The following is a 26668-nucleotide window of genomic DNA, read 5'->3' as shown; positions in this document are numbered from 1 at the left end:
CGGCAGGTGGGATCTTCCCGGACCGGGGCACGAACCCGTGTCCCCTGCATCGGCAGGCGGACTCTCAACCACTGCGCCCCCTGGGAAGCCCTCCCTTTCTGCTCTTCGAAGCTTCCTAGGAAGGCAGCGTGACCGAGACAAGACCTGGGAACTCTGCCCTTGATCCTGGACTACTTGTGAAACCTTCGTCCACCCTTAGCCTCTCCGCGCCTCAGTCTCCCTATCTGCAGAAGAGGCTAGACCGAATCGTCAGTGGGGCCGACATTCTGGGACTTTTCTTTCATTGTCCCTTAAGGAGTTGCAGGGGTGTGGGGTGGAGATTCCTGGAACCGTCCTCTTCACAGGGGAGCTCGGTGCCAGTTTCAGGCTTTCGAGGCATCATAAGGACACGTAAGGAGGGAAACCCTAATTTGGGCAAAGAAGCCCGAGTTAAACACAGTGAAGAGTAGGCCGAGGACGGGCCGTCCTGCTGTTGGTCCCATCAGCTCACCCCTCCCGGGGGCCAGCCCCTCCCCAAGCCTCCTTCCTTTCCTGCCGGAGGCCTGGGGGCCAGGTGATACCACACCCCTCGGGTTCCCGCTGAGCCCCTAGAGCAGAACCCTTCTGACTCCCTCCCCAGCCCCCCCGGGCCCCCAGAAGCCTCTGCAGACACCCGGGGGTGGTCCCCCCTCCTCCTTCTTTTGCTCCGGGTTTTCACCTGGGGAGGGGTGACCACCTCTCTTCTCTCCCCCCTCCCTATTTCCCGGCTGTTTCCTTGCCCCCAGACAGTAGCCACAGGGCTGGGTGGACCGTCTCCCTCCCACCTGGGATCTTCGACCACCTGCTGCCCCCTCGGGGGCCCCCCCTTCCCTCAGCCTCCTCCTTCAGGGCTCAGAGAAGATAGTTCTCCTGTGGGAAGAGGGAGATTGAGCACCTACTCTGTTCACCGTGTGCCAGGCCTGCACCTGCCATCCGTGGGGACAGACAGAATGTTTGTGTTCCTAGGGCCCAGAGGAGGGTGTGGGGCAGCGTTAGTGCTCAACAGTTGCGGGGGCGGGGGGAGGGGGACAGGCGAGCCGTCCCTGCAGAGCAGACGGGATGACGGACACAAAACCTGAGAAAACCCTGATTCTCTGTCAGCATGAGAATCTAGAAGCCCCAGCGTCACGGGCCAACGTGAGGGCCGTGCGGACCAGCTGAGGCCGCAGGGAAGCCGCAAGTACATTTAAGGTGAAGGAGTGCTCTTAACTCTGGCTCTGGTGAGAGTCGGATTGTAAAGGAAAATTGGCCGCAGCCTCCTGGCCGGCCGCAGTCACGGTCAAGTGTAGATTTGCCTGCCTGCGTCCAGGCCAGCCCGGGGTGGGTGGGGGCAAAGCATCTGCTGCCGTGACTCAGAGCTTCTCTCTCTGCTGCAGGCAGCTCAAAACTCCCAAAACGTAACAAAAATGAGAGTCTGCAACCTGTTTCCCTGGGAAGGTCTCTGGGTTTAACATCGTACAAGGAGCAAGCGTTACAATAGTTCATTGAAGAATTACATCCTCGTGGAAGAACTTGATCCTAAGGGTTTTGAGAGCATCTTTTAAAACACGGGGACAGGGTCAGGGAGGCCTTATTAGTGGCGTGGCAAAGCCATTAAGATGCAGAATAGCCATCGCCTTCCAAGAGACTTAGAGCAAAAGGAGGGGAGATCCAGTCGTGTGCACGCATGTGCACACGTGTGTATACTTATATGTATGTGTGCAGGTGTGTGTGGGTGTGTTTACATGTGTTTTATGTGCATATGCGTGTTTCTGTGTATGTGTATGTACGTGCATGTCCAGGAATCATGTACCGTGGTGGACAAGACCGAACACTCAGTTTTAACTGGACACTCTAGAAAATTCTCTTTGCCCCCCCAAGTCCTTACATCCGGATCTCTCACAGACCCTCTTCTTCCCCCATTTTATAATTACCACTTTACACTGCACTGAGAGGCTGTCACTTTTCTAGATCTAATTCCTCCGGTCCATGAACCGCGTGAGGGCAGGGCTGTGTGCAGCGCGATGGGGCCCAGCCTGCACTGACGGTGGCCCCCGGGCTGACTGGGTCTCTGCCTGTCCTGAGGCAGGTTTTTCTCTGCAGGTCCGGTGGGATTCTCCTGCCCTTCAACTCCCTGGGACTAAACCTCCAAGGCGTTCGCAATTCAAAACCGCACATGGTGACTTTTCTCCAAGCTTCAAGTTTATTCGAAATTAGGCAAATACCTTCTCCTTGGGGGAGATTCATGCCAGAATCCTGCCTTTCATCCAGCCTTTCCTAAGGACGGATCCAGCCCTCCGAGCGAGGTCCCTGGCGAACACAATGGCCAGGCACCATACGTTATTTTAATGTCGACATCACTTTAAACTAACCTTTTACCATCTGTTCTGTCCTTTAGTAACAAATGCAAAAGAGCATAATTCTCGGTGGCGTCATGAAAGTGAGAAGGAAATACCCGCCTCCACTCTTCATTCACGGCCCTTCCGGACGCTGCTGGGATGTTTTTCTCATTTTCCAGACACAAATCAAGGGGAAACTGCTCTCCCCGATCTGGTGAATTCATCTGCACAGTATTTCTTCTTAATACGGTAAACTGTGGGAGAATTCAGGGCATCCTGTGCGTATTTCAGAAGGCGCCGCCAAACGGCACCTGGAGAATTAAGGGAACGCGGCTCGACGGTCAGGATGTAATGAGATTTCTTTGCAAAAAAAAATAAAATCTTGAAATGTGTAGCGGGTTCTTTTCATCCGTTTCATCACTAACTTCCCTGTGAAGGACGGGCAGCCTGGCCCGGAGAGGGCGGGGTGGGGAAGCACACTGGGAGGGCCGGGTGTGTCCCCCGCGCCCCCAATCTCTGCAGGGCCGTACGGGCTCCCACACCCCCCTCAGCCCAGGCCGAAGGCGGGCGGTGCCCCGGCCCAGGGGTCCGTGGGGGGCGTCCGGCCCGGCCATTCTCAGCGGTCTTGCTCACAGCGGACAAGGACCAGGAGAACCGGATGTGACGGGAGGAGGGCGGAGCTGGGGAAGCCGGAGCGAAGGCCCCCGTCCCGGACAGTGCGTGCGCGCACGCGTGTGTGCGTGCGTGCGCATGCGTGCGTGCGCGTGGCTCCTCTCGGAGGCCCGCGTCGGCCCCCAAGCAGCCCAGGTCATGCTGACCTCCATGATGCCTGTGGGATGAAAGCGTCGCCTCCTTCGGACCATCGGTTCCTGATATTTTCTCGTCCCCGTCCTGTCGCGAAGGAGGTAAGAGGCCGTTGGGGCTGCTGGGGTCCCTGCCCCCACGCTCATGACCTGGGGGGGTCGACTCTGGTGTGTTAACAGTAAATGCTGGTTTAGGAAAGGTGTCCTCTATTGGACCGAATTTTCTCGGAAGTGGCGTTTTCTGGGGAATGGCTTGTTCCATGGTCCAGGTTCAGCTGGAAAGGATGTTCACTGTCAGATCTCTGTGGAGCCTCCGTGGAGACCAACCTGTGATGATTACTGTGCTACAGAAATAAGTTGCCCGAGAAAAAGCCACCCTTAGTTTCTGAGATGAATCCCACTTAGGCGTGTAGGGGGAGGAAAAGTAAATTTCTCTCGCCCCTTCTGAGTTCCTGGCTGAGACCCCCGTAATAGAAAATTAACAGGAGAACAGGCAGAGTAAGTTTATTAACATGAGTGCGTCCCATATACATGGGGGACCCAGGGTAAATGAGCAGCTCCCCAAGATGGCTGAGAATTCAAGCCTAAGAGGAAAAGGGGAGGGGAATGTAGGCCTCTCAGGGGAGAGGAAGTGACTTGTAGGAAAGATGATGGACCCTTGGAGGAGGGATGGGAGGTGTGGTGGTGTGGCAGGTCAGCCTCGGTGTGCTTGTCTCTTCTAGCCCCCCTCCCAAGACTAGAGGCAATAATCCTCCTCAGGTGATAACCCCACCGTGGGGGGAGGGGATCTGTGACACCTGAGCTTCTTTGAGTCTCTGTCTCCAGGCAGATGAGGGAGCTCAGAGAAAACCCCTCTGGTACCTGCTGGTTCTCAAGGGCCTGCAGCTGAAAACAGTCACTACACCCAGCGGCATGTTTGGGGGTGGCGTCTTGCTAACCTTCATCCCCGCCTTTGACACTCCCCCAAGCAGTTTTGCGGCTTAGCAGCTGGGCTGGCGGGTTGCTCCATGTCACTGAACCCATCTCTCAGTTCAGTTAGCAGTAGTCTCATTTCAGGAGGCAGGGTTGCAGGATGGCTCTACAGGATGCAAACAGTCAGGTGTATAATATGAGGCATTTCCATGGAAGGAAAAGAAAAACAAAGTTAATGGTTGGAACAGGCTCTAAACCCGTTTCTGAGTCCTGGGGGCAGCCAGTCGAGAAGATTTCTGGTTGGTGATCTCACAGCATCTTCTGCAGTCTGGTTGCCTCTGATGAGGTCATTGCATGTTCCAGGGAACTTTCTGAACATCGGCATGGCAACAGGCAGGCAGGCTGTCGGTATATGAGCTGTTTCGGGGGCTTCTCTGAAGTTCATACCCAGTCATCCAGCCTTAGCTTGCAGGGCTTTGGGGAAAGGGCAGTTTTGTTCTTAGTGATTCCAAGTCAGAAAGGCAGGAGAAGGGGCTTCCCTGGTGGTCCAGTGGTTAAGACTCGGCGCTTTCACTGCCAATGGCGTGGGTTCGATCCCTGGTCGGGGAACCAAGATCTTGCATACTGTGAGGCGTGACCAAAAAAGGGGGAGGAGGGGGCAGGCAGGAGAACATTAGAAACGTTGGTTTGGAGAAGCGCGGCCAGTGGTTTGAGGAAACTAGAAGAATGCGGATGCAGTCCAGTTACAGGGAGAAAATAAAACCTCAAAGATAACAAACAGGACTAGAATCTCAAAGTACAGCTTTCTACCAAAACCTAATTTTTCTCTCTACAATCACCCACATTCCTACCAAAGGTAATCATGGTAAGACCGATTTGTTTGCAAAATAAATCTGGTCTCATTTAACGTAAACACCTGACCGTTTACAAAAGTGTAGCAGAAACAGGACCATACAGGCTCTTTGGAGGTTTGCTCTGCTGGAGCTTCTAACAAGGACTCACTCTCAGGTCACACCTGAGCCCTCCCGTTTGGATGTGATGATGGCGGCTCTAGTGCAGGTTGAACCCCACCTGCTGGTATTTCTGTTCTGACCGTAACATCTCCGTCTCTGTGTGGGATTGGTTTGCAGTTACCTTACTTTGTGCTCTCAGGAGGAGAATGGTATCCAAGGAGGATTTGTAAAACCAGGGGGATTGCTTTTTCTCTTGTGTCCTCTGCTCTGAAAAACTTTCAAATACCTCCTAGGTAAGCTCACCTGACCCTGGAGCCCTTTGCGGAGGAATTTCCTAAAGAAATAGTGGTCTCTTTGCGTTTGCTCTTCTTGCTAGCTGAGTTTGAAATTTTATATTTTCTCAAAAAATAAACAGTTTCGTCAAGATTTTCGACTTGGCTAATATAAAATATAAAGAATAAAATGTTCTTTTAAGTCTTATTTTTTTTCTTCTTAAATTTGCCAAAGGTACATCTATTTTCTTGTGGGTTTTTCTCCAAAGTACAGCTCTTGAATCTATTTATCCAATTTTTCTGTTTTCAGATTTAGAAATTTCTGCATTCGTCTTAATCAGTTACTTGGGTGTTTGCCGCATCCTCCTTTGTCATTCCTTTCCTTCTGGTGCTAAATGCTCAGTTCATTCACTGTAATTCTACTTTAATGATGAAAACATTTGAAGTTAAGGGTTTGCTTTGATTCAATCTCTGGCCAAATTCCTTGGGTTTCACTGTGTAATCGTCTTCTTGTCATTACTATTTTTAAATCACCTCTAAATGTGGTTTTGATTCCTTAACCTGTGGTTACTTCAGAATGTTTTCTAAAATGTCTCCTTAAAATTATCATTAAATTTTAATTGCATTATTCTAATAAAATGTCCTGGTCAATTTTGCTTTGTGCAATTTGAGGTTTTCGTTGTGGTCCATTTTATAAAATGTTGCCATGGTCCCCTGGACTTTGATTTTTAAAAGTTGTGTTTTCTAAAGGTGTATTCAGAGTTTTATGCTAATCTTAATTTGACCCCATCAGTTATTCCTTTCACATCCTTGTGGCTTATTTACAGTTTCGCACTCTCGGACAAGTCTTTCACGGTGTCTATGATTATTAACTGCCCTTTATGTGACAAGAGTCTTTGCTTCATCTGAATGAAAGACGTACGTCTTTGTTTAATTCTGCTGGTGTCCTTTTCTGTTTCCCAAAGACGTATGTTTGTCTAATGATCTGGTCAGAAGTGACATGTTGTTTCTGTGTAGCCCCCACCCCACCCCACATAAAACACAGAATCGTGCATTTTTCTCTGTTCTTTCCATTTCTTCCCCCAGCTCTCAGGCTTTGCTAACTTACTTTGGATTTGGGGCCCAGATAAGCATTATTAAATTGTTTTTCAACAATATACAGTTTCTGTTATTAAAAAAAAAAACACTTTTTGTGCTTGTACTCAGCTCCATAAAACCACATTGACAGCAGTTTTCAGAGTTAAGTTTCTGTGTCTAAATACTGGTCATGGGCCGTTTCTGTCACAGCCCCTATTGAGATCCTGGCTGTGACCCACCCCTCAGGGCCTCTGTCAAAGGCGCAAGAACACAGGACATTTTCTGCATCTTTGCGCATCCAGAAATGTCTGTTCCCTCCTACACGGATGACAGCTCAGGGGCACAAGCATATTGGGCCCCGACCTTTTTCCCTCAAACCTCCGTGGAGTGTGCTGTTCCCTTGCCCTCGTCTTTGTCGAGGTTTGCTGTGCTGGGTGTTTGCACTGGGTCCTCAGCCACTTCAAACCATCATTTGCAGGCTCTCCCGTCGGTGTCATTGGCTCTGCCATGCTCGCTGCACACCCTTTCCTCTTGGAATATTGTGTCCTGTCCTCCCCTGTCACCTGGCGGGCCACCAGACGTGCAGCGGTGGCTCTCAGTAAACCCCTGGCCTCTGCCTGCCCTTCCGGTCCCCGGAGTGGACGAAGCGTTGGCTGTGGCCCCAGATGCACCTGGGAGAGTCCACGTGTGTGGCCGGCAGGTGGGATGAGCATGGCCCTGCTCACACCGCGGCCTGACCCTCCTCCCCACCTGCTCCTCCTTCCAGATCCGGTCTGACAAAGACAGCGACATCCCTATCCGCTACAGCATCACGGGCGTGGGCGCCGACCAGCCCCCGGTGGAGGTCTTCAGCATCGACTCCATGTCTGGCCGGATGTATGTCACACGGCCCATGGACCGGGAGGAGCGAGCCTCCTACCACGTGAGTGTCCGTGGCCTCAGGTCCCTGAGCAGGGGGAGGGCAAACCCAAGTCTGTATCAGAAAGCCCAGGGGTGTGCGGGGCACCACCCCAGAGTGTCTGTTTCATGGGGCTGGGTGGGCCGAGAATTTGCACTTGTAACACGTTCCCGGGTGATGCTGGGAGGGTCTGGGACACCCTGGGGGAGCGACTGGTGGAACTGGATCCACCTGGAAGACGTGGATCCACGTGACCTGCCAGGAGCTCTGATGGTCGGTGTGGGGGGAGGTCGAGAGGCTGCTGTGCCATCCCCGGCCTCTGTGATGGCCGGACATGCATCCTGCAGCCCTTCTGTTCCTGCCTCTCTGAGAGCGGAAAGGCAGCTCTGAAGCCAGCACTGCTGTTTCCATCTCAGAGCTGTGCGTGGAGAGGGAGAAAGGAGGAGAAAGTGGAGACTTCAGGGTTCAGCTGAAAGGGACTGTCCACCCCTTTCCTCCTCGGCCTCACAGCCTGGTGGCCCATGGGAGTGGCCCTGGAGCAAGGCGGAAGCCTCAGCTCTCACGCCCTCTGCCCTGGTGCCAGGCCCCTCTCCGGGCTCTGCATCCTTATTTGCAGGATGAGGGTCTGCACCTGCGGGGGTCACACGGGCTGGAGCCCCGCCCCCAGCAGGTGAGACCTGGGCACTTAACCTCTCCGGCCTCGGTGCTCTCTCCTGCGAAGGGGGCGGACGGCCAGGCTGCATCAGCGTGTTGTTGCGAGGACTCAACGGGTGACCACACATGAGGCATTTAGGACAGAGCCCAGCCCCTGGTAAGGCTGCCTTTGGAGTTATCGTCAAGACGTCAGAACTTCCAGTTCCTGGATTGTAATTTACAAACAAAGACGTTCACGTGAGAGGATGGACTTCGCAGCCTCCTGCCCGTGTTGTCCTCCTGACCGGCCCTAAGCTCACTCGGCTTCAGCTCGAGGTGGCCAGGCTCTGCTGCTCCTCGTGTTTGCTGGTTATTTCTTTCGGGTTAATTGTCCACCTCCTGCACCAGAAGGAAGGCTCCACGCAGGCAGGGAGCCATCAGGCTTGTCCACACCACATCCCCTGGCCCGAGACCAGAGCCCAGCCCTTGGGGGATGCTCACAACCCATTCGCAGAAGGGAGGGAGTGGGTGCGAGGAGGTTCATTCTGTCATTGGCAACGGTGGCCTCCCCTGAGGGACTCCTGACGTCCTATCAGAAGCAGGTGCACCTGTGGGAGCCCACCCTGGGGGGCGGGCAGTCCCCTCTGAGCCACGAGGGTTTCCTCTCTCAGTCGATTACTTCCCTATGGTAAGGACGGCTACAGAATTTCTGGGTCCGACACAAAATGAAACAGGGGCCCCTCCGAGCTTACTAAGGATTTTAAGACAGTAACGGCAGAGCATTAAAGCACACGCAGGCCCTTCTGAACACAGGGCCCATGTGACTGTGTGGGTCACACAAGGCCATGAGGCTCGTGGCCCCCTTTGAGGTGGGATCGACAGGAAGGCCAAAGCTTGAGGACCCCACCTTGTGGTTGTCTGGGCCTCCAGGGCCCCATCTGCGCCTCGGTGCAAACGGCCCAGAGCTGCACCCAGTGTTACGTCCATTCCTGAGGATCCCCAGCCCCCGGCACCCCAAGAGCTGCTCGATGCCGAGGGCACCACACGCCTCCCTGAGCCCCCTTCCGCACCCCCCAGACCCGCTGCTGGGAAGGCAGGAGCCAGGTCTGGGGAAAGGTGACCCAACCGGCAGTGGTCTGGGGTCTCCAGAGTTCCCGGCCCACCGTTAACCGCCACGGTGGGTGCACAGAACCAGCGAGACAATCCAGCCAACACGTGTTCAGCCAGCCTCGCGGAAACACACCGACTCAACGTGACTGTTGGCGCCCCACGGGGGCTGTGTGCTGCCACCACAGTGCTCACGGCATGGCTCAAGGTCAAGGTGAGCTCCCCTCGCCTGCCAACGAGTCCGCGCTGACTGAGAGACCAAGGGGAAGAGCTGGAGGCAGAAAGGCCCCCAGTTCCTTGCGGCTGTTGGCCAGGGGCCACTCCCACCTCCTGATGGCACCACAAGTCTCTGACTCTCTCGCCTGCCGCTGGCCAGGAAAAGTGCTCTGATTTTAGAGGCCACGAGGCTACCTCTGTCCACCCAGACAGTCTCCCTGCCACTAAAGCCAATCCTGCCACATGACTGACCTGATCACGGGGTGAGCCCCGTTGCCCTCACTCCTGGGACCAGTGCCCCACATCCTTGCGGCCCTTTTAGAATCCTCTCTGCTCCCCCCGACCCCAGTTCCACCAGGACCTTTGCCTGTGGAGTGGGTGGGATGACCTCTCCCACCTGAGAGGGAGCTGGTAAACTGTGGACACGGGTCAGCATGAGACGACCGCGTGGAGGCCCACAAACATAAGACAGACGAGCTGTCACTGCCCTGCAAGATGACTCCCCAGAAGGTTCTCTCGGGACTCCGTAAGAGGGCTTGCTGTCGGGTTCTCCCACATACGTCATCTTGGGCAAGTTCGCTAATCTTCCTGCGCCTCCGTTTCCCCATCTCTAAAATAGGGATCGGACAGCACCCAGCTCACGGGTTCTTGTGAGCTGTGAGGTAAGGCAGTGCATGTCGAGTTCTGGGGGCACCCCCAGCCCAAGCCAGGGTGCAGCGAGAGCCAGAGGCTGGTGGTGATGGAAGACAGCCTCCAGAGTCCACGTGAGGCCACTTCCAGGGCCCACAAAGAATGTTCCGGGTCCCGTGCCCCAGGAAGAAACCAATGGTTCACGATTAAGACACGCAGAGCGAGCACCTGGAAGGGGAGAGAACAGGGTCCCGCACACGGTCCGCAGGCACCCACAGTGCATCACGGGAAATTTCGCTTGGCGTGCGATGCTCAGATTCGCAAGTCGCAGGACATTTCTTGTCTCCACCACCAAGACAGACCCCCGTCCCCCAGCCGGCAGCTGTGTGCGCAGCCTGAGAGATGGACGGGGCTGGGGGGGGCTCGTAGAGATTTCCAGCGGACACTATTGAATGTTATTTAAACTTGGGGGCGGTGGGCGAGGAGAACCGCACCAGCCTGGGGATGCTCCAGCTGCTGAAGATAGCGGCCCAAGCGGCAGTGTCACTTTAGCTAGAAGGTAACTTTAATTTTAGCTCAGAATGACCCTTTTGAGAAGTCTTCTCAACCTTTGGCTCAGTGCCTTATTGCCTGGCTGCACTTGACAAGATGAAGGATGGCCTGGTGGCCCGCGGGAAGGGCTTCCACAGCAGGGCAGGTGCAGACCGGGGCTCCCGGAACTGGGGACTGACGGCGGCTGGGGCGGGTGGCTAGTGGAAACAACCGCACAGCATCCTGAGACATTTAAACACAATACTTCAAGACTCTCTGCAAGGGGGCAGCCACACCACTTAGCGGGCTGCGGGTCCCAGGAATCAGTGCTCATTTGTCCCCTTCTGATGACTCAGATCACCTGGTCTGTGAAGCCAGCCTGGAGCTCCCCGCTAAACACACTGTTTCAAGGGTAAAATTCCACCCAGGGCTGTCGGGCTGGGGCTGGCGTGCTGCAGTTAGCAGGAGGCCCCTCCTGCAGACAAGGATGGGCACCGCTGCCTCTCCCCTGAGACTGGCAGGGCGCAGGGTTCAGGGCACCGAGGGGGTGGCGTGGACGACTGTGGGTGGGGCCCCCGCTCAGAGACCCCTCCCCCCAGAGGCCTGGAGCACAGGCTCTTCTGGGCACCCTTGGCTTGGCGCCGTCTTGGTGTAAAGACCCTGAGGTCCGGTGTGTCCGGCTTGGAGGGTAACGTGATTTCCACAGAGAGATGGGGTCTGGGACACGGCTGTGTGACAGTTACAGCTCTGGCCTGGAGAGACCCCAGGCAGGTCCCTTCCACTCTCCAAGACTTGGTTTTCCCATCTAAATCCCAGGTCCCCAGTGGTCCCACTCCAGCCCCCGCTGCTGCCCGCAGGGCTCAGCCACTCTGCGTGCCCCACGGAGGCCTCCACACTTGCTGTCCTCTTGGCCCCTTGTCCAGGGCTCAGCTCCAACCTCATCTCCTCTGAGAGGCCTGCCTGGCCTCCTCCCCACCCCAGCGGGTCGCTGTGGTCACACGCGCTCTGTACTGCGTCCTTTCCTTCTCAGGGTCCGTCTCCCTTCTACACGAGAAGCCCCAGGGCAGCCCCGTGTTTCACTGAGCCATAGTCTAGGGTGCAGCCCAGTGCCTGGCACAGATGGGCCCTCGATAGATATTGACTGAGGGAATGAATTAATAAGGGAGTGAATGAATGAATAAAAGAAATCCAGAAGTGAAGGGGTGAGTCTGAGCAGCCCCTCTGGACCCTCCAGCCCGAGTTGAGGGGATCTCTTCCCTTTGTACCTTGAAGTCGTCCCCAGATGCAGTTCCCTGGAGCCCCTTCCCCAGCAGAGTGGGGGGTTTCCACCCCAGGGCCCCTGGACCCATTTCCTCTTTGCTGCCCCAAGAACAGATAAGCCGGGGTGTGAATGGGCAGCAGGGTGGCCTCACAGTGGACCCCCAAGTTCAAGGCCCCCATGTGTCTCTCCCAGGCCTGACCTCTCAGCAGCAGGAGTCTAAGCCCCCAGCCCTGGTTGGCACAAGTGGCTTTTCTGTAGCTACTCTAGGTGGACGTGAACCCTCATGGTCAATAGTGTGGGGACAGTCTGAGTGGGTCCTGGGTGGGCATCGGCGTGGGCCCTCGGGTCAGTTTCAGGCTCCCATGGGACACCCGGTTTTGCCCTCTCGGGACCCTTCCCCATTTCCACAGAGAGCCGAGGCTCATGACGTGTCCCTGGGCTGCCCCTCAGTGGTCCCGGAGCTGTTATGTCACCACTGTCCCAGTGCTGTGGGTCCAAGGAACCTGCTTTCGACTGTTCTTAGGCGGTCGGTCAGGTGTGTCCCCACTGGGTGGCCGCCAGCCCTGATGGCGTGTGCTGCTTTCCAGCTCCGAGCCCACGCCGTGGACATGAATGGTAACAAGGTGGAGAACCCCATCGACCTGTACATCTACGTAATTGACATGAACGACAACCGCCCCGAGTTCCTCAGCCAGCTGTACAACGGCTCTGTGGATGAAGGTTCCAAGCCAGGTGAGCCCCGGGCCCCAAGGGCGGGCAGGGGCCCCACTCTTGGGGAGGGCCACGCAGTCCCTGCCGCCGTGGTGGCACCGTGGGACTCGTCCCTGATTCGTTTATTTTAGCAGGTGTTTATGAGTACCTACTGCGTGCACTAGGGAGCAGGGTCCCTGCTCCACAGACCTCACGGTCCAGAGGGGGCACAGACAAAAGAGCAAAAACAGGGAATGAAGCTATTGCAGTGATGATTAGGCTCAGAAGGAAACCCATGGGGCACTGAGTCAGGGGGGCGGCTGGAGATCAGGGAAGGTCCCTCTGCGGAGGCGCCCTGTGGGCCAACAGCTGATGCGTGATAAGGAACAGCACTGGGAGAAGGGCTGGGAGGGAACTAGGGGTGGAAAGAGCATGTGCAAAGGTCCTGGGGCAGGTCAGAGAGCAGGCCGGCCACCTGAGGCCTCCTGGGCACCCTTGGGGTTTGACTCCAAGCACAACAGGAAGCCCGTGAGAGGGCCAACTCCCCAGCCCGAGGAGGTGAGCTGAGTGCCTGAGGCCTTGGTTCCCCTCAGAGCTGACCCAGAGCCTGTCTTCCCGTGGGCTCCTGTCCAGCATAAATGATAATGACCACTTTATAGCATCTGGCCTCTGGGTGACATAATGACCAAGAAGTGGGCACCCACCTCTCCCCTTTAGACTCAGGGCCTGGGGAGGTGGAGGAGGCAGCCCCAGCCCCTTGGTGTGGATGTGGGGGGAAGCCCCAGCCGATGCTGGGACCCCCGCTCAGGGACCTGCAGCATCAGCTGGGGACACGTCACAAATGCATCGCTTGTGGCCGCACCTGCTGATTCAGACTCTGCACTGGGGCCCCGGGGCCAGCAGCCGAGCTCCCAGGTGATTCTGCACTTGCTTACGTTTGAGAAGCACAGCCCCGCTGTCTCCTGATTGGGGGCGGGGTTGTCCTTGGGACAACTGCTCATCTGGGGTCGAGTGGGGAGCTGAGTCAAGCACCACTGCTGAGGTCCCTGCTGGGGCCGCCGGAAGTTACCGCTAAAATATAGGACTCGGGTTACATTTGAACTTCAGAGAAACAAGGGATCATTTTTATGCAGGAGTATCGGGAACATACTTAGAGTAAAGGGTATTGCTTGTTGATCTGAACGTCAAATGTAACGGGGTGTCCTGCATCTTAGAGGCTGCCCCTCCCTGGCTCCCCGGCGGGCACCCATCCTGGGAAAACTTCCCGGCTCTGGGGAAGGTCTGCGGTGCCGGGCAACCTGAGGCCAGCTTCCCGGGCCTCTGAGGAGGGGTCAGTGGGCTTCCGGCTTGGGGGGAGGCGGGGCCCGCGAAAGCAGACATTTATCCACCCTCCTCCACTGGAGGTGGCTGTCCTAGCTCCATCTCGGGGCTGCTGCTGCAGCAAGGTGGATTGCGTTTATGATTGATTGTCTCTCAGAATTGGGACGCTCGGGCCAGCCTGGTGTCAGCAAAGGGAATGGGATATGACATTATTTCTGCAGGAACCCTGGGCAGCTGGGCCCTGCAGGCCCCTGAGGGGCAGGGGCAGGCGGCGGGTGGCCATATTAGCTACAAGCAGCCAAAGAAAACAGATGAGGGCTGCCAACAGCCAGCTCTTTAAGGATCAGGGTGTGGAGTGAGTGTCAGGCTTGGGGAAGGGGCTTTCTTGTTAACAGAAGCGGCGGGTCCTCTCTCCCCGAGACCTAGGACGCTCTGTAAAGCTGCCTGGATGTCACAAATCAAGCCTCCGGCATCTTACTTTCAAATAGATTGATAGAGACAGTTTTCCCAAATGCGTAACTGCCTTTACTCATTAGGATAACAAAAGCAGCAAATTACTCTGTCTCCCCCTCGAAATCCTGATAGGAGCATCCTCGGATAGCTGGGTGTGGCCTGGGCAGGCTGAGGGCTGGTGTTGTCCCTGACTGGTCCTTGATTCCCCAGACACTTGGAGCCTTTCTGGGACCTTTTGCACTAAATGTTGGCTGACTTTCGAAGCCCCTGGGGGACCCCAGCTCCACCTATGTTCCCAGAACAACCCTCAGAGGGGAACGGTGACTGCCTCTTTGTGCAAAGCTAGGGATGGAGCTGCACGGTGCCCCGTTGGACCTGGCTTGATGCCCTCACTCACCCTGACGTCTAGACAAAGCGGGCACCGCATCCTCGAGGCAGGAGACTCCTGGGGACTTGGAAATAGTCTCTCCAGTGTCTTCCCTTACACCAGTAAATTACAATAATGGAAGGGTTTTTACACAGTGCCTTTGTGGGATAAGGAAAAACCACCGCCAGAAGTTAGTCATTATTTTCTGGAATGTTAGGCTAATGAAGGGTTTCAGATGCACGTTCTAATGGAAAACAAATGGGAATGTGTGTTCAGTATTGACTCAGCTTCTAAGGTTTGGGAAGTTCACATGGGGACATGAGCAAAAGCCAACGGGGGCCGGATCCCAGGCCGACCCCATGTCACCCCGCACCCTTCTCCAGCCCCAGGCCCCTCAGCTTTATGAAATCCCTTCTGGCTCTGCTGGGTTGAATGGGCTCACACACGACTGTGGCTCCTACAGCCGAGAAGCTAAATTTCTCCTTGTATTTAATAGAAATAGCCACATGTGGGTAGTGGCTGCCGTGTGGGGTCCCCACCCAGGCGGGACCCCCTGAAGCTGGTGGTCACAGCAGCAGTCCCTCCGCCCCCGCCCCCGGGAGCATCTGTCCCCTCCTGGTCTCATTGTCCCAAATCCTGGATGGAACTGGCCAGGGGCCACCAAGCCCCTTGGAGACTCCATGCAACGCTCCAGATGAGAGCAGAAAGGGAAGCATGTCCGCTGACCCCCCTTTGAATGTCTCACCGCAGGAGCTTTGCTCAGGTGGGTGCCCCGCCGCTTGCTCCCTGTGTATACGTCACCCCTGCCTTTCCAAACTCTGCCATTTCTGCAGAGCCCTGCCTTGACACCCACCCTGTACTGTGTCCCTCCAATCTGCCTTGCCCACCCCCTTGAGGCGACCATCCCACACCCCCGGGCAAACGCTGCATCTGCAGGGGCGACAGTGTTTTTGCACACAGGACGAACACGTTCGCTGTTTCCATGCACTCCCTCTGTCATGGTGGGAGGGTAACTGATGTGCGTCCCTGTGCAGCAAAACGGGTCTTAAGTAAGCGGTCGTTTCCACCAAGGCCTCTCTCCCTAGCTTTGAAATTGACTCTGAGCTCATAAGTTCAGATTTGTAATAATTTATAAGAATTATCTATCTGTAATAGGGATGTTTTCCATAAAGAATTGGAGTTTCATTGATTTCAGGTTCACCAGAAAGTGGAACCAAAATTAGAGTTCCCGAGAAGAAGGGTCCCACTGAAACGGGGCGTGAGGAGGTTCAAGAGGATTGTGGCCTGGTGCCCGCTGGGGCCTGGGGTCCACAGAGGTATCTCAGGCCCCTGGGTGGGCAGGAGGCAGGCGGGCCAGCCTTTGTACAGACTTGAACCAGCTCCCCAGGTATCGCCACCCCCTGGACTCCTAGATGCGCTTCCCGTGGGGTCTCATTGGAAGAAATGTCTTTTTAAGAAATTTTTTATTTTGACATAATTGTAGATACACGTGCAGTTCTAAGAAATGGTACAGAGATACCCCACAGATCCTTCGCCCAGTGTATCCCGGTGGTGACATCTTGCAGAGCTGCCATGCAGGGTCACACCAGGATGTGACATTGGTGCAAAGCCCTGGCCTTCACTCAGACTTCAGAGGTCTTGCCTGCATGTGCGTGTGTGTGTGTGTGTGTGTGTGTCTCCATGTGCATGTGGTTTTATCACGTGTGCTGATTCGCGTGACCTCCACGGTCAAGATGCTAACGGTTCCGTCACGAGGACCCTCAGGCTGCCCTTTCAGAGCCACAGCCATCTCCCCGCCCACCCGCCATCCCTAACCCTTGCAATCATTGATCTCTTTTGTCTCTATGATTTTGTCATTTTAAAACTTTCATATAAATGGAATCGTAATGGTATGTTACCTTTGGAGACTGGCTTTTTCCTCTGAGCATAATTCTCTGGGTATTCATCCAAGTTGTGTGTGTCCAAAGTTCATTTCTTTTCATTGCTGAGACGTCTGCGGTGTGGATGCGTTGCCCTTGTTCACCCTTTGAAGGGCATTTGGGTTGTTCCCAGTTTGGGGCCATAGTAAACCTCCAAGATCTTTCATCCCCATACAGACTTTTGCGTGAATGTAAGTTTTCATTTCTCTGGGACAGATACCCAAGAACGCAGTCACTGGGTGGCACGGGGAACGAGGGTTGAGCTCTGCAAGGGATGGCCACGCACTCTTCTGGAGTGACGGTGCTGTCTTCTGTCCCACCACGTGGGTGGCCCGGCTTCTCCACGTCCTTGTCAGCAGTTGGTGGTGTCGTGTTGCTTTAGCTGTTCAGAGTGGGGTAGTGGTATCTCATGGCGGTTTTCATTTCTATTTCCCTGATGGCTGACGACCTTGGAGATCTCATCCTGTGTTTGTTTGCCATCCGCACATCCTCCTCGATGAGATGTCTCTTCATGTCTCTTGTCCATTTTCTAAAGAGTTTGCTTTTTTAATCACTGAGTTTTGAGAATTCTTTACTTATTCGAGATACAAGCCCTTTGTCGGACAGTAGTTGGCAGAGATTTTCTCCCCCTCCGGGACTTGTGTTTTCATCCTCTTATGGCGTCCTTTGGGAGCAAGAGATTCTCATTTTGATGCAGTCCAGTTTTCCACTTTCCGTCGATGGATTGGGCTTGAGTATTGAGAACTCTTCCCAGGCCCTGGGTCCTGAAGATGCTGTAGGCTTTGTTCTAAAGGTTTTATGGTTTCACATTTTACATTTCTTCCATGGTCCGTTCCAAGGTCATTTCTGTGTAATTTTTACATAAGGCGTGAGACTTCTCGTCTGGGTCATTTCTTTGCTTATGGATGCCCAGGTGTTCCTGCACCGTTTGTTGGAATGGCTTTCATTGAGTTGCTTTTGTACTTTTGTCAAAAATCAGTTGGGCCTCTTTGTGGGTTTGTTCCTGGGTTCTCTGCTTCTATCCATTGATCTGCGTGTCTGTCCCTCTGCTAGCCCCACACTGCCTGGGTGACTGCGGCTCCATGGGAAGCCTTGACGTGGGGCGGAGTCGAAGGCTGTTGGGACGGCACGTTAAGTGTTCAGACCCTGGCTGCCGCCTGTGTCCTCCCCTGGTGGGACTGTGCACTTGGCAGGTGGCGTCGCGTGGCACTCAGCCACCCTTCTCAGAATCCAGGTGGCCGGCCACCGTGTGGCCGGCGTGCAGCATGGTGGGGCCTCTGCCAGCTACTCCCTCGGTCTCATCGTTAAATGCAAGTAATGGTAGCGCCCACCTGATGGAGTCAGCTGAGGGCGCCCACCTGAGGCTCCCGACACCTGTGCTGTCATTAATCGTGTTATTACTATTAATGGGTATTAACTTATTAATATTGTTAAACGTTCTTACTCAAAATATTAGTTCATTTTCTCAACTCCAGCAAGTACATTGTCAGCTTGAACCTCAGCTTGAACCATAAGACTCACTTAAAACCAGCTGTCCTTTATGTTACGTTCCAGCGTCCCTCGGGCCACCCTGCTGGTCTCCCTGATGGCCAGGCTAGACCTCAGACGTGCGTTCTTCTGAATCATCACGAGCTCCCCATTGGCCACGTCTGAACAGTGGCAGTTTCCCAGCCTGGGCTGGGCTCCGGTCCCCAGGGCTGATGGGGAGGGTTGGGTGCACGTGCTTCTCTGGGATCTGCCAGCTCCCGGGAAGCGTCTGGGAGGTGGGAGGGAGGATGCGTAGGAGAGGGGAGGGGGAGGGGCCGACCCAGGGTGAGGCCACAGCCAGGACTTGACCAGCCAGCACCCAGCAGCGGAGGGCGTCCCCAGAGGAGAAGGTGGGGCCCCGAGGGGCAGAGGGAGCCCATCCAGGCGCCAGCTTCCCCATCAGGTGCCTACTCACCGCGGACCCGAGTCCTGTTCCCAGAGCTGCATCCAGGGGCGGCACTACAGGGTGGATGCTGAGACCCTGGGAGGCCCTCCCCTAGGGCAGTTTTCTTCATCAGAAGCAAGAGCCCTCCTGCCCCTCGGGGTGACCCTCCGGGGTGCAAGCACATCTTTAAAAGGCTGAGTTCTGAGTGAAATAAGTAAGAAAGAGAAAGACAAATACCGTATGCTAACATATATATATGGAATCTAAAAGAAAAAAATGATTCTCAAGAACCTAGGGGCAGGACAGGAATAAAGATGCAGGTGTAGAAAATGGACTTGAGGACACGGGGAGGGGGAAGGGTAAGCTGGGATGAAGTGAGAGAGTGGCATGGACATATATACGCTACCAAAGGCAAAATAGCTAGTGGGAAGCAGCCGCATAGCACAGGGAGATCAGCTCGGTGCTTTGTGACCACCTAGAGGGGTGGGATAGGGAGGGTGGGAGGGAGACGCAAGAGGGAGGGGAATGGGGATATATGTATACATATAGCTGATTCACTTTGTTATACAGCAGAAACTAATACACCATTGTAAAGCAATTATACTCCAATAAAGATGTTAAAAATAAATGAATAAAATAAAATAAAATGCTGTGTTCTGCTCCTTTGAGAAGAGGAAACAACAGATTAAAAACAGCAGCTGGGGGGCCTTCCCCGGTGGTGCAGTGGTTAAGAATCCGTCTGCCAATGCAGGGGGCACAGGTTCAAGCCCTGGTCCAGGAATATCCCACATGCCGTGGAGCAACTAAGCCCGTCGGCCCCAACTACTGAGCCTGAGCTCTAGAGCCCGCAAGCCACAACTGCAGAAGCCCATGTGCCTGGATCCTGTGCTCCGCAACAAGAGAAGCCACCGCGATGAGAAGCCCATACACCACAACGAAGAGTAGCCCCCGCTCGCCACAACTAGAGAAAGCCCGTGCACAGCAACAAAGACCCAATGCAGCCAAATAAATAATTTAAAAAATAATAAAAAACAGCAACTGGGCTCCCTGACCTGAAGCTTGTGAGCCCCAACTGCCTTGTCCCCCTGCTCTTCCTGAGCTCCTGAACCTGGCTCGGGGCAGTGGGGAGGCCCCACGTCTCTTCAGGAGGCCTCAGGCTCCCCCTGCAAGGGGCGCACCATCCGCTGAAGCTTTGATTATGCAGCCATCGCAGAAACACAGCACTGACCAAGGGCCTCCAGATGCTGGGTACTGTCCTCAGGCCTCCCGAGGCGATAACCTACTGAAACCTGACAGTCCTGTGACACAAGCACTTTGGAGATGAGGGAACGAAGGCGCGGAACAGGTTAGTAAGGACACAGCCAGTGACAGGTGTTATCAAACCAAACTCGGGTCCGCTCGCCCGCACGGTACAATCTACTGACACGAGGTTGTGGTAAGGAGAGTACAGGTGTTTACTGAAACGGCTCCAAACAAGAACGGGTGGCTTGTGCTCAGAAACCCCGCACTCCCCAAAGGGTTTCAGCAGAGTGTTTTTAAAGGCCAGGTAAGGGAGTTGGCGGTCCCAGGGTACGTGATCAGCTCGTGCAAAATTCTCTGAATGGTTAATGGTGAGGTAACAGGGTGGGGTCACAGGGGTTCACATTATCAATCCTCAGGCTCCAGGAGGCCTGTAGGCTACATGCTCAAGATCATCGGGGCTACGTCCTCATAACTGGAGCCCCCTTCCCTCTGCAGCAGCCATGGTCCACGCCCTTTCCGACAGGCTTCTCCAGCTGGAAATGGGATTCATGGTGTCACCTCCTGCCCAGAGGCAGCCTGACCAGTCTCATGGCATCTCTCAAGCCTTTCAAGTGTGTTGACTGTTTTTTAACAAAAGGGCTCTAGTTGGAATTTCTGCTTTCCCTAACCCCTTGTAACTGTGTGAGGGCCTATATTATAAATTTTGAAATTAATGTTGCTTTAAAATATTAAATAGAGAAATCTACATGCTGCAAATGAAGTCAAAGAAACCTTCATCTATGTAATGCAGTTTTTGCTTAAATAGATTATTAGTGGGCCCCGTTTATTTATTTATTTTATTTCTGTGCTGGCGGAGAGTCCCCCGAGATTAATGCCACGGACTAATGCACAGATGGCGCCAGATACTTGAAAGTCATCTGCATATTAAGAATTTAAATCTTTAGCCTCGGTGATTTGAGCAGAAAGCCAATTATGGAGCTGAATTAGTTTTCAAATTAAACTGCAATTTAAGGTTTGTGAAATTAATCCTTTAAGGCGCATGGCAGCGTTTGTACGTGAACTCCTCAGAAGAACCAAGAGTTTGCCCTCTCCCCCTTTTCCTGCTGGCGCGATTTATGAAGAGATGTCCAGAGTCTCGGGCAGCAGACAGCACGCCCGCTTAGAGGAGAATACACAGTGATGTTCAGTTTCGTTAAGAAAAATGCAGGCCTCTCTACTAGGGGGAGAGGCCCAACGAGGCCTCCAGAGAAAGCCCTAGAAGGATGATTTTCTCCTCGTTCTTACAGGCCAGGTGATGGGGGCGAGACTTAACTCTCCGGTTACTGGTTACTACCGATGCTGCTGCAGTGAGTGGTTCCTGGCAGAGCGCTTAGCTGGGTAACGCGGCTGAATTGCTCCCTCCCTCCTGTGGGCAGCCCAGGTGTGCCATGGCACTGGGGCTGCTGGGCGCTCACGGCTGCCTGTGGACCAGACCTGCCCCCACTGGAGAAGGCGAGAGGATCAGGGGGACCTTGATGCCAGGGTCACGCTTTCCCAGACACACGGGGGCTGGCCCTACTCACACCCCGAGACGTGGTGTGGCCACTGAACGCTTGCTGGAGGGTTCAGGGAGGGGCACCCTCAAGTGTAAGGGGGAGACTGAGACACAGGACACGGGCAAGGGGGGCAGAAGCAGGGTGCCACCAGGGCAGGGCCTGGCCCCCAGGTCAGCAGGCATCGCCGAATGCCCTCTGGGTGGGTGGGGATGAGTGCCCAGACAGTGAGTGGAGGCCACCTCCCCCAGGCAGCTCTCCAGGTCTCAAAAAGGAGTTCCTTCTGCCTCCGCCCCATTCTCTTCTTCTAGGAAGGAAGTGAAAATCACGGAGCCCTTGCTCAGTTCCAGGGCCCTGCACATTTATATTTCATCTGGGTTTGTTTCCATGGCAACCCTGCCCGTTGGCCTTTGGGCTCAGAGCACTTGGGCATGCATGGGTCACCTGATCACGGAGTGGTGGCCATGGACCAGCCAGGTTTCCAGAATCTTTTTTGTAAGAAACCAAATTGTGATTAAGGCTGAAAAAAAATTCCCATCAGTTGCCTTATCTCTTTTTTTTAAGTAACATTTTACCTTCTGATAATCAAGTGATAATCTTTGGAGGAAACTTGAGAGATACAGAGAAAATCACAAAGAAAAACATCACAATCTCCCATCTTGCCTGCCACGCAGAGATTGCCATGAGCACGTTCGTCAAAGATCCCTCTGGTCTTATCTCCCTGCACGAACATGTTGTTATATTAAAGAACACAGTTTAGAAACTGGATTGTTTTCCGTTTTGCTGTATATCATGAACATTTCAAGCGTCATGAAATATTCTGGCTTTAAACAGTTCCGTCATGGGAATGTACCACAATTTATTTAGCCAACACCCAGTTGTCAGATGTTCGGCGTCACGTACTAATTGATTGTGCTCCTTGTTTATCTGCACTGCTAGATGTGAGCTTCGCACGCAGGTCAGGGACTTTTTTTTTATTTGAGACCATTGTTGACCCACACGTGCTTGTGCAACAAAGGACAGAGAGAGTCCCTCATCCAGTTTTTCTAACAGTAATGTGGAAATAAATGAAGACCAGCCAGTGGGAACCAGCAGAGGCTGTGTGTTCAGAGCAGGGGGGTCACCAGCCACCATCACAGGCAGAGACTCAAAGACGAGCAGAGGACCGGGGAGCTTCATGGTAGAGAAGGGGGCTCAGGTGTGCCTTGGTGGGGGCTGGTACTGGGGGCCTAGAACGGGGCGTCCCATGTGAATATCTGGGGGTGCACTTCAGCTTTTCTGGCTGATTGTTTTTAATCTGCATCTGATGACTCTGTTATTGGAATCTCCCCTGGTCTGGTCCTGGTCAGTTCTTTCTCTCTGTTTTCAGTCAGGTTTCGTCTTCTTGTGTGCCGGGTTCATTACGTACTGTGCCTTGTGTATGAAAAATTGTAGAGGTGACTTGAGGGTAAGATGTTACCCTCAACGGACGGAGCTGTGCCTCCGTCGGCTAGGACGGTTCCTTTCCTGTTCACCCTCACTCCCAGCACGCTGCCCTTCCGGGTCCAACCCAAAGACTCGAGCATTTTCCAGGCTCCACCCTCATATGGCAGAGCCCTAAGCTCAGTGTTTTTACCCCCATTCCCATCAGTCTGTTGAAAGCTCCATGTAGCTCTTCAGCTGTCAGAAGCCAATTTGGAATCAGCAGATGTCTTTTTTTTTTTTTTAATATTTATTTATTTATTTGGCCATGCCGGGTCTTAGTTGCAGCATGTGGGATTTTCGTGGCCGCATGCAGGATCTTTAGTCGTGGCATGCGGGATCTTAGTTCCCCAGCCAGGGATCAAACCCAGGCCCCATTGGGAGCACGGAGTCTTAACCACTGTACCGCCAAGGAAGTCCCTGGAATCAGCAAATGTCTTGAGAGGAAAGATGGCCCCCGGTCTTGGGTTCTCCTTTCCGGCCTGCCCCGCCCTCCCTGAGTCTGTGCCATTGGTATCTCTCTAGTGCCCTTAATGAGATGTTTTTATTTCACACTGGGTCCGGTTTTTCTAGTTTTCCTCAGGAGGAAGATGGGTTTAAAATAACATTGTCCACCATTTGCTAAAAACAGAACCTCCTGGATTTCTTTTAAATACTTAATGCCTCTGGGGAAATTCTACTGATAATTAAATTCATTAAAATTGGGTTTACAGGGCTTCCCTGGTGGCACAGTGGTTAAGAATCCGCCTGCCAATGCAGGGGACACGGGTTCAAGCCCTGGTCTGGGAAGATCCCACACGGCCGTAGAGCAACTAAGCCCGTGTGCCACAACTACTGAGCCTGTGCTCTAGAGCCCGCAAGCCACAACTACTGAGACCACATGCCACAACTACAGAAGCCCGTATGCCTAGAGCCCATGCTCCGCAACAAGAGAAGCCACTGCAATGAAAAGCCCGCGCACTGCAACAAAGAGCAGCCCCCGCTCGCTGCAGCTAGAGAAAGCCCACACACAGCAACGAAGATGCAGCCAAAGAGCCCGCAAGCCACAACTACTGAGACCACATGCCACAACTACAGAAGCCCGTATGCCTAGAGCCCATGCTCCGCAACAAGAGAAGCCACTGCAATGAAAAGCCCGCGCACTGCAACAAAGAGCAGCCCCCGCTCGCTGCAGCTAGAGAAAGCCCACACACAGCAACGAAGACCCAGTGCAGCCAAAAATAAATAAATAAAATAAAATAAAATGAATTGGGTTTACACACTGTTCGAGAATAGCCATTGCATGAAGTTAGGTGGGTGTGTTTGATGAATGTTTTTCCTGGGGTTCTCAAAACACTGAAGTTCCATATTTTTCCCCCTAGAAGACACTTGATAAAGATGTGTTGAATGAATGAATAAATGTCCTAGTGGGTTTGCAACATCTTGGTCTGACTGCAACCCGTTCTCCATGAAATCCGGCGAGTGAGTTAGCATTCTCACTACCAACCCTTGCCCCCGCACTCCTGGCTGCATGCAGTCTGTGTTCTCTGCGTGTCTTCAAAACGAAAATTTGACCCGCTCTCCTGATGAAAATACTGCCCTGTGATCTTAGAATAAAGTCCAGAATCCTCGCCGCGGGCCCAGCCTGCCTCCAGCCCCATCACATGCCCCCTTTCCCCAGTTCCTCAAGCGTTTGGAGCTCTTCTCTGCCCCAGGGCCTTGGCCTTCTGCCCAGAGTAGCCCCCGTCCCCTCCCTACCCCACCACCCCCATCTCTCAGGTCGTCCCTGCTTCCTCCGTAGCACCCCACGTACCTCATTATTCTATATATTCATTCATGCGAGCATTCTTCCCCTTTCCAGGGACTTACCACAGCTGGCGATGATCTGTGTCTCCCTGTTTGTTCTCTCTGTGCTCACTGGCGTGTTCGGCGGGGGGACCTTGTCTGTCTGCTTGTTCTCTTCCTACATCCTGAGCACAGAGCCTGGCGTCTGCACACAGCAAGTGCTCACTCAGTAATTGTGGGCTGAGTATCCCTGCACACTGGAATGTCATTCAGCCATAAAAAGGAGTGAACCTTGAAAACGTTAGGCTCCTCGAAAGACGCCAGACACAAAAGCCGCATAGTATATGATTCCATTTATAAGCTGTGTTCAGAAAACGCCAATCTGGAGACAGAAAGTAGATGAGCATTGCTGGGGGCTGGGGAGGAGGAGGGAGCAACTCATTCATTCATTCACTCATTCATTCATGCATGCATGCTGTGCCGGGTCTTAGTTGTGGCACGCAGGATCCTCGTCGCAGCATGTGGTATGCAGACTTCTTAGTTGCAGCATGCGGACTCCTAGTTGTGGCAGGCATGCAGGATCTAGTTCCCCGACCTGGGATCGAACCCAGGCCCCCTGCACTGGGAGTGTGGAGTTCTACCTACTGGACCACCAGGGAGGTCCTGGGAGCGACTCTTAACAGATACAGCTTTCTCTGGGGGTGACAGAATGTTCTGGAGTTAGATACGCTCTATTGACAATTGCACTTGTGCACTTTAAAAGGGTGAATTTTCTGATGTGTGAATTACATTTTGATAAAAACTATGTAAATCTGTGGATTGAACAAGTTGGGGGAGGGAGGCGCTGTGGGCCTGGAGCTCCTGGGCCCTCGCTTCCTGCAGCGTCCCGCACCGCCCAGGCTGGGACTTCCCATCCTTTCAGTGTGAAAAGTCTGGTCCTGGGCCCATTCCTCTCTGGTTGGTGGATGAGAATAGAAAACCTGTGCCCTGTAAACAGATTTCCACTTTCCTGTCTCTGTTTGCTTTCCTTTCTGTTGTATAAAATGCATTTGCTTTGAGAAGCTTTTATTCAGTAAAAGCTGAAAGCTAAAGCCAATTCCCAGTCAGGCCCTCGCTGCTTGCGGTGGGGTTGGACGCGGGAAGGCAGAAGGACCTGCTTTGCACACACATCCGCGCAGCCGGAACACTGGTAGAACTTGGAAAAGGCTCCCTGCCTGGACCACGAAAGTGTCTCCACCACTGTCTGCCCAGTTCCTAGCGCCGTGCTGGTCCAGAGCAGGTGTCCAGTGCATGTTTGATGACTAAAACGCCCACCCATCACCACCTTGGATCCCAACAGACCTGGAGGCCCAGCTGCACAGCCAAGCCTCAAGCCCAGTTCAGTCTCAGCTTAAGCCAGCACCCCCCAAGAAAGGACCCTGTGGAGGATTGTGCCCATACTCCCTTACCCCTGTGGGCCCTGGACAGCACACTGTTCCGACCTGGGAACATAGAGCTGAGCAAAGGACACGCAGCTCAGGACTAGGGCTCCATGCCCGACTCCAGGGGCAGTCACAGGGCCGGGCGCCTGTGCCAGTCAGAATTCCGGGTTGCAAGTGACAAAAACTCAAATGACATGAGGCAAGAAGGGGAATATATCAGTTCAGGTACACAAAGAGTCTGTAAGGTACCTTCTCCTCAATTTTGCTGTGAGCCTAAAACCGCTTTATAAAAGAAGCCTTAAGTATAGCGGCAACAGCTTCAGGTACCGCTTGACCCAGGGGCTGCCTGGGAGGAGGTGGTCACCCGAGCCCCTCTTGGTTTTGTTTCCTCCGAGACGGCCCTGTCCTTCGCTCTCCTTCCTCGTGGCACCAAGTGACCACAGCCCCAACCTCACACGCTGACCCAGCCTAGGGCAACAGCAGGGACAGTACGCTGGTTTCCCGGTAACCCCGGCGAGCACCTCCGCCTTGATCACAGGCCCTGACTGGGTAAGGTGCCCACCGCAGACCCGATCACTGTGGCCAGGGGAGGGGTGTGCTGTCCAACCAGGGCCTCCCGCCACGGGGAAGGGAAGATGCCAGTAGGAGCCCCACGTGCCGCTCTCAGGAGCCAGGGGACCATGCTGGAGCGTCCCCTGCGGACCTCAACCCTGGCATGTGGATGGGAAATGGCGTGGGCGGCTCCCCCCCCCCCCCCCCGGCCTGGAGGTGCGGGTGACCATGTGTCCACGCGCACCCTGGATTTACTGCTCCGTCTGCCCCTGCACCCCGTGTGCACAGCTCCCCCACTCCGAGGGGCCTCTCCTCACTTAGCTTCCTCAAGTGCCTGTTATGCCCCTACTGTACACCCAGCCCTGTTTTTTTACCGTGTACCGAGTCGCGGCCGTGCAGCCCTCCA

At 54.2% G+C, this 26668-nt stretch overlaps 1 protein-coding gene across 1 annotated transcript in view; it reads left to right on the top strand.

The window, feature by feature from the left end:
* Nucleotides 1-26668, top strand: part of CDH4 (cadherin 4) — a 167714-nt gene that overhangs the window by 87145 nt on the left and 53901 nt on the right. The window contains exons 5-6 of the mRNA XM_007462285.1: nucleotides 7120-7275; nucleotides 12217-12361. Coding sequence (XP_007462347.1) covers nucleotides 7120-7275; nucleotides 12217-12361 — 301 coding nt within the window. The remainder of the gene's footprint in view (nucleotides 1-7119; nucleotides 7276-12216; nucleotides 12362-26668) is intronic.

The sequence above is a fragment of the Lipotes vexillifer genome, unplaced genomic scaffold, assembly GCF_000442215.2.
Source record: "Lipotes vexillifer unplaced genomic scaffold, Lipotes_vexillifer_v1.1 scaffold1798, whole genome shotgun sequence".
Taxonomy (NCBI): Eukaryota; Metazoa; Chordata; class Mammalia; order Artiodactyla; family Lipotidae; genus Lipotes; species Lipotes vexillifer.
The sequence above is the reverse complement of the archived record's forward strand: the minus strand, read 5'-3'. Positions and strand labels throughout refer to the sequence as shown.